The sequence below is a fragment of the Hypomesus nipponensis genome, chromosome 17 (genome assembly GCF_054491055.1).
Source record: "Hypomesus nipponensis isolate SF chromosome 17, ASM5449105v1, whole genome shotgun sequence".
NCBI classification, from domain to species: domain Eukaryota; kingdom Metazoa; phylum Chordata; class Actinopteri; order Osmeriformes; family Osmeridae; genus Hypomesus; species Hypomesus nipponensis.
The window spans coordinates 3206629-3217214 of NC_140377.1; the positions used below are offsets into that span (position 1 = coordinate 3206629).

Sequence of the window (10586 nt, forward strand, 5' to 3'; positions counted from 1 at the left end):
AATTTCCATTGACGACTGCTGAAGGTGAGCACCTCACAAGGCTCGTTGTGTGCATACTGTATGTTTTGCATATATTAGATTTACAAATTCAGTTATCAGTCCACAGAAAAGGTACTGTATGCCACAAAAGGTAATGTTGCCACGAAAACAGTCGGAGGGGCGTTTCAAGCTCTGGTGTGCCCCTTTCACTCGTTCACACATCATCATGTCCCCCTCAGCTGACAAACCCCCTCTCCTCTCTCTTGTGCTGCTTCTCCCCGCCCCGCCCCGCCCCGCCCCGGCCCGCCCCGGCCCTTCCAGCCCCCTCTACCCCGAAGGCAGGTAGGGCATCTCGTTGTGGTAGTTGTAGTCCGGGCAGACCTTCTGGACCAGGCGGTAGTCCGTGCTGTAGAAGGAGATGTAGATGCAGATGACCTTGAAGGGCTTGGAGCAGATCCAGGAGACGTGACTCTGGGTCTGCTCCTGGAAGCACGTCTTGGACGGGTCGTAGTTGCACAGCGAGGTGCGCTTGCTGCGGTCCACCTTCTCATAGTCCACGCGGCAGTTGAAGATCTTGGAGTCCTTGGGGTAGACCACGCTCTGGCGCTCTAGGTCAAACTCCACCGCTTTGACCGGGGGCACCAGGCTGACGGAGATGTTGCCCTGGCCCGTGGAGTTGTGCCGGAAGTAGACGCTGAACGTCCCGTTCCCGTGGTCCACGATCTTGCCGGTGATGAGCAAGTTGAGGCGTACCGTCTTGATGTTGGAGTAGAAGTCCCCCCAGCCAAACATCTTCTTGAACTTGCCAGTCTTGACGATGGGTCTGCGCTTCACCCTGGAGCTGGAGGAGGTGTCGGGCTTCATCAGGTCGCTGCCCAGCATCTCCCAGAACTCCTGCTTGGAGAAGGGCACCGGGGAGCGGTAAGGGAGCTCCAGAGATGTGGCGTTGGCCCCGCGGCTCTTGCTGTGAAGCATCCAGCGACTCAGAGGGGACGGAGGCGTCTGACCGGTCAGCACGCCCACCGTCTTGGTTGACTGGTCTGACGGGTCTTTAGGGCTTGACAAGTCTTCTTCTTGACCCAGGGCCAGCTAGAGAGAGAGAGAGAGAGACAGAGAGAGAGACAGAGACAGAGAGACGAGAGAGAGAGAGAGAGAGAGAGAGAGAGAGAGAGAGAGAGAGAGAGAGAGAGAGAGAGAGAGAGAGAGAGAGAGAGAGAGAGAGAGAGAGAGAGAGAGAGAGAGAGAGAGAGAGAGAGAGAGAGAGAGAGAGAGAGAGAGAGTGGTTGTCGGGTTGAGAATGAGAGATGGAGAGAGAGAGAAAGGGAACATATGGAGAGGAAAAAGACAGGAAAAATAAGGTAAGTATTAGCAAGGGGAAAAAAAACAAGGACAGAAAACTAATTAAAGGTTTAGTCGATACTTAATTTAGAACTGCTACCTGTAGTAGAAGTCATAGTGACATTCTGTCAGTGTTCCATCAGATAAAGGATCGTTTGAATTTGGGAGGCACAGTATGTACATTGTTGTTATATTATATTGTTTATTAAGCCTGAAAGCGAGTTTTCCTTTGTGTCTTATTTCCAGTCCCCCGGCTGATGAAGCCGGAGGAAGAAATAGAAATACACCCCTGTACCTCCAGCTCCTAGAGAGGCGTGGGGGATCCAAGGAGATTTAAGCGCCACAGTGTGCGAATCGGAGTGGTGAAACAATGATTGCTTTGGCGCGTTCTGGGGAGATGGACGGGGGGGCAGAGGAGTCCACCTCGGTGTGCAATTAAGACCTACTGTTTGAATTACAAAATCTGCATCGGCGGATGCACAAAGCTGTCAGATGTTAACCATGAATGAGAGGAGGACGGGCAGGGGAAAGGAAAAGGGAGGTGGTCGTGCTCTGCTCAGCGGCTTTGTGGAGTGTGTGTGAACGTGAGAGCCAGAGTAATAGGTAATTATTTGATGGTAATGATCTATTAACAGGTAGACTCTCTTTGCTGTGGAAACCTGAAGTGCAGCTCTGTCCGTTTGATCTCACCGTGGAGAGGATGTGTGTGTGTGTGTGTGTGTTTCTGTGTGTTTGTCCGCATGTGTGTGTCAGTTCACTGTTTGTGCTCGTGCCCATTAATTGTGAGAACGGTAGCCTGTTGGTGTGTGTGTGTGCGCACGCTCGTACGCGTGCACGTGTGTGTGTGTGTGTGGGCGCTGTCTGTGAGGGTAGGGTTGTTCCCAGTCAGCCTTGAGGTTTTACAGTGATACATAATGCATGTTGTTCTGTCTGTGCTCTGATCCCTCTACTGTCCGGACTGCCAGGGCTTTCTTATACGGGCTTAGTCCGGATTATTAAGTCTTACTCATTCTTATTCCATTTTATGCAGGTTTTTCAGTCTCAGATTTGTTCACTTGCATTTCAGACAGTCTGTCATATTGATTTTCTGTCTATCTAAAACATGCGTTTCCCTCCATAACAATGTGGATCCCATTTCAACAGAAATCTTCAGAGAGCTCTCGCTGCTTCTAGGTAGTTTCTTTCATTTAAGGACTATTGCAAAACTAAAATCTTTCCTCTCTTTCAAGGACCTGGAAATTGTTATACATGCACTTTTATTGTTTCAAATTTATTACTGTAATTCTCTGAATTATGGCATTTGTCACTCATCATTATAATGCCTTCAGCTTGTCCACGATGCGACTGCTAGAATTGGTACCAGGTACCAGGAAGAGGGAGCATATTTCCCCAATATAGATATTGTATATCTCATATCTTCTCATACTTCATCCCACTTCCAGGCCTCTTAGATCATCAAACCAGTTCCTTTTAGCCATTCCACAGACTCGGATGAAAATGAAAGGTGACGAAGGGTGCCTTTAAAGCTGTAGCTCCTGCTCTGTGGAATGATCTGCCAACTTTTATCAGGTCATCCCCCCACCACAGAGACATTTAAGTCTCGTCTTAAAACATATTTTTATTCTTTGGCTTTCGAGTCAGTTTAGGGTCACTCGTGCTCGCTGTAATTGTGTTGTTTGTCTGTTGTTCTTATTTATTGTTGTTCGGCCCTATTTGATTCTTTTGTACAGCAATTTGGTCGGCGTTGGCTGTTTTTAAATATGCTGTATAAATAAAACGGACTTGACTTGGCTTTGGAAATGGTTCGGTATTGACTCCTTACAGAAGGGCTTCCTCTGGTCCTCAGCTCACCTCACGGTGTCAGTCCAAACCCCCCCCCTCTCCTCCCCCTCTGGTTACCTAGATACCGCTGCTGTCCCGCCCCTTCTCTCCGCAGAGACTGTGTTCATCCTCACTCAGACAGAAACACATGGGAAGGCCTGACAAGCGCCCCTGCCACTTGAATCAGAAAGTTTTGATATCGTCCCTGAAAAGCACTCGTTCATTAATAATGAATCAAACTTTGGGAGCCGTAGGCATATTGATTTAAATCTTTTCTGAGTCGTCTTCTCTGTTTTGGGGTGCTGGAGGAATTTTTGGCTCTATGATTGCAATTACGAATTCTGTTTTCCCCCGCTGGTCTGCCAGTGAAGTGACAGGGTGTGTTTGATTCGTCTCCCTATGTTGCCCAACATCTGCTGGGCAGGGTGTGGCATGCTTCCAAGATCACTGTAGGTGGAGCTGGGGAGCCCCTGTGGTATCCTTCAAAGTGCCCCTCCGGAGCTGTATTGATATGACATGATAAGTCACAACACAACTGTCTGGCATGTTTGCATCCCGCCGATTCTTCATGCCCTTCATGTCACTACTCTCAGGTGGCACCTGGTTGCAAGTCGATGACAACAGAGAGGGCAACTCAGCATAAATGGCAGAAACTGAGTTGATGTGAATAGGTTGAGGAGGTGAGCTGAGAGGCAGTGCAGAGATTAGCAGAGGACTGCTGTTGAACAGAGGGGTTGACCTGCTCTGGAACTGCTGCGGGGTCTCTTGGAGTGCACTGCTCAAGAGCATCACACACATGTTGGAACAGCCTTTAATGGATGATAACTGGGGATATAAAACAAAGGAGAGCGAGTCTCCCTCTATGGAGCAGATGGCTAACAGCTCTGAGAAAGCCTTCTGTAACCATGTTGAGTCACCGTGCTGAAGGTTACAAATGGGCTGAAGCACATTCATTTAGACGGGTAAGGCTATTAGCCTAGAGTAATATCCTATAAGGTAAAATACTATAATAGTGTCAGATGTTTGACATTTTGTAACTTTTTATGCAGAGCCAAGCTTAAGAGGTATAATCTAACAGATTCAAAAAGGCATTTCACGGTCTGTGGTAGACCATGAATGGTCTGTCGCTTCAAGAACACTTAACACAACTTTCCAGAACGACGCCGGGTCACAGAGTGGGCGATAGGTGGGCAGGTCAGGGTCTGGGCTGGCTTGGAGGCGATTCTGTCATCTGTTGTGTGTGCTGTGTGACTCAGTGCGACGCATGGATTGGAGGGGACTACAGGCTTTGTCGCCGCGGTAATTGTGACTCATTGAGCGTTAGTGAGAACAGGCCCGAGGCCTCTCTACCGGCGGGGGGGCGGGGGGGGAGCGGGGACAGAGGATGAGAGAGAGGAAATGATCCACCCAAGCCCGCCAGCTCCACAGGCAATAATCAGCCGGTTAAAGTGACAGGTACACCATTTTACCCCCGCCTCCGCTCCCCTCCCATGGTGCCTGTGGCACCGAATTGCTTTAACAAAGCGTAGAGATCAGGGAGCAACTTAGCTCAAATCTGTGCAATAACGGCTCCGTCACAAAGCCGAGGTGGTGTTGTGAGACAACTGTGTCAACTCCAGAACTATTGTTCCAAATATAGACCCTCAGCAATAGTTTAAATATTCAAGTGTTCGCTTCTCGGCTTCCCGGCGACACAGCGGGTGCGGTACAGTATGGCGGTAGTCTGTGGAGCCTGTTTAGAGACAGACACACCGCATGAGCTGGAAGCATGTGTTTATCCCGGGGAGCTGCTCAATAAGCACTCCGCTTTCCTCTGGCTGTTGAGTTGAAATCTTCATCTCTAATACGACATACATTTTTAATTAAGGGACCAAGGCGATGCCCGCATTTCACCGTTGCTTTGTTTTTTTTTTCCTTCTCTCCAGCTCCAGACCTAATACGTTCACACCAGGAATCTTCTCCTTCTGTTACATGATTAAAATCTGAGAGCAGCTGTGCCCTTATAACTAATTATTCCAATGGCTAGCGCAAAGGGGTGGGGGAGAGGGAGAGAGAAAAGGTAATTTCACAAGAAACAAGCCGTTTGACTCTTAATGAATAATTTACGCAGACTTCAAGGGGGTCACCAGAGCTTAGCTCGGTGTTGGGTGGACCAACCAGCTACAATCACACTTTTTTTTCTTCTTTCTACATTTTTTTCTTTCTCCCAAACTCATTTTGGACGGCGTTAGTCCTGTGGTCCCAGCGGGCCTGGGTTCATTGTGCATGCGGAGGGAGAAGCCAGCCTCTGAATTGGCTATCAAATTTTTACATTATAAAATATCGACAAGGTGTTGGCTGTGATGCGAGGCAGGGCGGGCAGGGCCTCTGTGGCAGGGTTCCTCTGGGGACCAGAGAGCAGAGGGTGACGGGGCGGAGCTGGGGGAAGCTTGGCTGTGGCCTTCACACCTGTCTGAAAAGCCATGGAGGAAGATTGGACGCCATGCATCCTCCTGGAGGGGTGGGGAAACCTTCAACTGAGCGCTCCCTGGAAAGACACAACTATAGCGAGGTGTTGATTTCATGCTCTTCCATTGTATTCCCACACAAACATCACAGCGTTAATAAACTGTAAGATTGTTTGACAATTGATCTTAAAGATCCCCCAGTGGTCATTAGACCACACACAGTACTGGTGATAAGCAGAGCAGAAAGTAATGTTAAATGAAAGTCACTCGAGTGATCTTTAACTCCAGAACATGGAGTGAGTTCTGCAGGACCCCCCTGGTCACCCCTGTGCCTTAGCCTCCATGGACCCTTATCACACAATGATGAGGTCATCACGGTCTTGGGCCACGCCATGATGAGGTTACCGTGGCCACCCTTTTCAGACCCTAATGAGGTCCCTATTAGCCCTCGTCACAACAACAGTGTCTCCCTGGTGACAGCTGGTGACAGATGCCCTCTCTCACGATTAACCTGCCTCTCTTGACCACAGTGAGATCCTGTGTCCCTCTCAAACGCGATTTGTACTTATTCACATCTGTTCATTCACTCTTATTCGAGCATATTAAACATAACGAGCTCTCAAGCTGCATCACTAAGCATGACCAAATAGATGTCTTGCGTTATTTACAAACAACATCCTGCTCCAGTGGATCCTGAGCTGTATATTAATATTTACTTCTCTCACTCCAGTCAAACCCTGTTGTAGAACCCTCAGACAAGTAGGATGTTCAGAACCCACCTAGAACATGCATGATAGGTTCTATGCAATGAACCCCAGGAACTTCCAAGCATGTGTGACACAAAATGCTATCTTTTGGAGTTGTTCGACGTTGTCACGCCGTCAGAAATGTCCGACCTTCATTGTGTTCACCCCTGGCTGAAAGCCGTATTCCACTGTCCACACAAGCAGACAAACCTCCACACCTCCACCCAGGGTCCAACTCTATCTGTCTTTCCCAGTGTTTCAGTGGTGTCAGTAAATTGAACGAGTTAGAACACTAGATTCTGACTCAGAGCGGTGCTCTGCTTGAGAATGAAAGGCTAAGAATGTGTCAGCATGGTGCCTCTCTCTCTCCCTTTCTCTCATCATCTCTCTGTGCTACCGTGTGTCAAGCAGGCAGGCAGGCAGGCAGGCAGGCAGGCGGGCAGGCGGGCCGGAGGGAGCCTGGGGGCCGGGCCGCGCCTCGGCTGGCAGCCTCTGTGGGTGGCCGGGGGAAAGACGCACCTTTGGGGTCATACGTGCCGTGCCTGCGCATATCTCAAGCTGTTTTACACCCCAGGCAGGCAGGAAAGCCATGGAGCCTGTCCATTATACCACCGGCAGCCTCTTCTCTGCCACTAAGGCTCCACGTATGCACCCCCAGCATGAGCCTCAGTCACCACTGTCCACAGAGCTCAACCAGCTCAAGATCAACTCATGATCACATATCTGTATGCATCCACACAAGTCATTAAGAGAAAATTGGGGTTGGTGTTATACCATTGTGATATGATGGCGACACTAAAAATACTATAACTGTCCTTTCAATCGATACTTGAAGCATTTGCAGGGTTGGTAAGCGATGAGAAAATCATTGAGTATATATGTATATATATATATATATATATATATATATATATATATACAGAGAAATATGTTCCATCCACAATATGAGTATGAACATGTTTTTAAAACCCAGAAAACCCTGTAATGATCGACTTACACATACAGTGAACGACTGTAAATGTTCTCTCTGATTATTAAGGCTCAGCTGTCAGCCACAACATGTGTTGTTGTGGGTGCACATCATGTATTACGTATGTATAGATGATAGCTGTTTACAAAACAGTACAACAGTTATAGATATTAGAAAATACTATTGATTTGAAGTTGACGAAGGGAGCTGGCTATCTGCATGTGTGTATATGTGTTTGGCAAGGGGAGCTATAGCTAGCAATGGGTCACATGTAGTCCATACATGTGGTTGAATTGTGTATATATCCGACATTCACCTGGGAATGTTCCAGCTGTTCCAGAGTGGTGTTTCACAGCCACGGGCCGTGAAAAGAGAGCTGAGTATCTAAGAAAAAGGACCTCGAAGACTATATGACAAGGCAGAACTGGGTAAAAGAGCCCTATGTGGTTCGAATAAACCTGGGAGCATCTCTGACTTTACCTTGCATTACATCTCCTGACCAGAAAAATGGTTCAACCTCTAATGAGAAACGTTGAATAAAAAAAAAAAAGAGAAAATATCAAGTGTTTTGAGTAAAAGCTTGGCTAACTTCACTCCACTAGCTGCCATAGCTCTGAGATTTTAAAGACCGCCAGTCATAAAACTCAGTTTCTCTTCCAGGTGACTGGACATCTGAAACCTAAAGAGATCCTGTTTGATGCCAGCTTCTTAAGATCCTGACTTTCGTTTGAGTGGATCTAGGTTTTAGTATGAGACAGAGAGGCCCTGGGTCCCTGCTGTTTGAAGGTTACAATGCAAATGCAGAACTAGCACTCCATAGCAAACAAACACATATGTGTGTGTGTGTGTGTGTGTGTGTGTGTGTGTGTGTGTGTGTGTGTGTGTGTGAGTGTGTGTGTGTGTGTGTGTGTGTGTGTGTGTGCACGCACATACCGATCTTTGAAATGTTTGATTGGTCACGTCTCTCCACTAATCCTGATGCATATGTATTTTTGATTGCCAGTTGTAAAATGTAATGTAGTAAATATCCAAATTGAAAACGTTTAGCAAGTTAATTGCCTGGGTTAGATTAAATACATTGCATGCTTAAACAATTGAGTCTATTAAAAACAAATTAAAACTGTATAGAAGCAGATGAAAAATGACTGTAACCCTATCAAAAAATAAACATAATTTCCACATATAGCAGTCAATTAAAAAGCACTCAGTCGTGATAGTTTATATTATTCATAACCTTTTATCAATTTGGAGGACATTGTAATTAATATTTAAATCCTGATCTCCATTATCATATTCAGTCCTCTGTTAATAGTGGACTATTAACCATCCAAAGAAACTGCTGAAGACTTCAACTGTAGCATTGACAACGGAAACGACCTAAATCTCAGTATCACAATAACACATGGTTCAAGATTATTTACTTCTCTATCGCATAATGAAAAGTTAGATGACTTGTAAACTGCTGTTAATTTATCAATGTCATCAAGCTAACGAATTACCCAAGATTCCATGCTGAGAGACGTGACGTGCGTTTAACACTTTCGATGTAAGATAGAGATTGTACACTCATTAACTATATAATAATTTGCACAATGCCTTGTTAACTGCAACCAGAATGCATAATTCTACAATCTTAAAATGATGTCCAAAACAGAGACGGCACATCATTATAATTATTCTATATAGCCTAATACAAACGTTGACAATTAAAATATAATATTTTAATTTTTGTTTAAACATTTTATTTTACTTTTCAGCTATGCTTTTGACTTAGGCCTGTGTCTAGGCTCCTTTGGGTGTCTCTATTAGGTTGTAAACTTTACTACTCGTTCAGCAAATCTAAAAATATTTAATTGCTTAAAGGGATAGTTATTTGAAGGTTTTAGCATATGTATTTATGACGCTATCCTCGTTTCCTCTTGAAGATCCCCGTAGACAACGACACACGGAGTTTACATTGACTTTGTAAGCCACAAGGTCAAACTTGAAAATCTGACAACCTCGCGCAGCCCAGAGGTAGTAGAGTAACAACATTTCAACGTATAGCCTGCGTCACTATCATCTTTTATTCTCCACTTCATCCACGTTTCTTTTTTTGGAAACCATCTGAAGTTGTGGATGTGTGACACAACTGCTCTTCTTATAATTTAACAATTTGACAATCATTTACACTGTTGTTGCCATCGCATAATGTATCTAAATAGGAAACAGAATTTACCAATCAGCTAATCCTGTAATTGGCTTTAATTGGGGCCAGGGTCATGTGTTTGGGTATCTTTAAATCTCTGTCCTCAGAAAAACAGGTACTGGAAGAAAAAACCGACTCTACATACAATGTAGGATAGCCTGTTATACTGCAGGATACCAAACAGGGCAACCTAAATACCTATTATTTTATCGTCTTCACGAGGGATGTATCACGTAATATCACAAACAAACAAAAAACATTATTTAATATGGTTTATCTATGCGCTACACCTTGCATAGATGATCATGTACAGCATATTTAACGGTGTATTATACTTTCCTTGTATTTATTGTTTTGATGAGTAGTAGGCCTAAAGTTATATTTACGTTATTATGCATCGTATTCCTTTAACAGTAGCCTATGTCACAACGACCCAATAACAAAGGCACTAAATGTGATTTGTGGTATCATGCACTGGGGTTATGGATATTGAAGCGCACTTGACGCACGGGACCTGCATCCACTACTAGCGCATTGTTACCCACGGAGAAACCGCTCGATATTACTCTTACTCACTCCGCGAGTAGACAATTCACCTGTCGGTAGAAAATGCGTTTGATTGATCCCACTCGCCATTGGCAAATTAAACTAATGGAGATTGATACCCTAATGACTAACTTTTTTTAAATATCAGTCTGAGTATTATCTGTAGCTTGCTTACCAAGCACGCTGTTCCGTTCAAGAGAAGCAGGATAAACCCGTGGTTGGAACGCATCATTGTGGCGCGCAGACCCGCAGCTCCCTCTTAGTTCCGAACACAGCTTTCCTTCAGGAAGACTCTATTCCTCCGGCGCAATATCCCTCGAAGCGAACATACGGTCCCATGTCCACAGCAGGCTCAACTGCTACACCTGCGAACCGTCGAGATCTGCCTTATTTTACCTCTCCTGGGTTTGAGTCAAATCAGTGGAACATGGAAAATCCATATATGGGTAAATGACAATGTGCCGTAGTGTTACCATCCACACGAAACAGTTACAAATTCCTGTTCAGTCCGCAGCAGTGTGACTAAGATTGTGGCACATCATATCTAGTCT

At 45.6% G+C, this 10586-nt stretch overlaps 1 protein-coding gene across 1 annotated transcript; it reads right to left on the reverse strand.

Moving 5' to 3' along the window:
- Positions 1-306: 306 nt before the first annotated feature.
- Positions 307-10267, reverse strand: LOC146252997 (neurexophilin-1). The gene is made up of 2 exons (XM_084678185.1): positions 10211-10267; positions 307-1068 (listed from the first exon to the last, which is right to left on the reverse strand). Exons 1-2 carry the CDS (start codon positions 10265-10267, stop codon positions 307-309), a joined length of 819 nt encoding a protein of 272 aa, XP_084534311.1.
- Between the last annotated feature and the right edge of the window lie 319 nt (positions 10268-10586).

Coding starts and splice junctions, on each gene's coding strand:
- LOC146252997 (XM_084678185.1), bottom strand. CDS start 10,267: ATGATGCGTTCCAACCACGGGTTTATCCTGCTTCTCTTGAACGGAACA. Junction 1,069..10,210: donor TGAACGGAACAGCGTGCTTG/GTAAGCAAGCTA, acceptor CTCTCTCTCTAG/CTGGCCCTGGGTCAAGAAGA.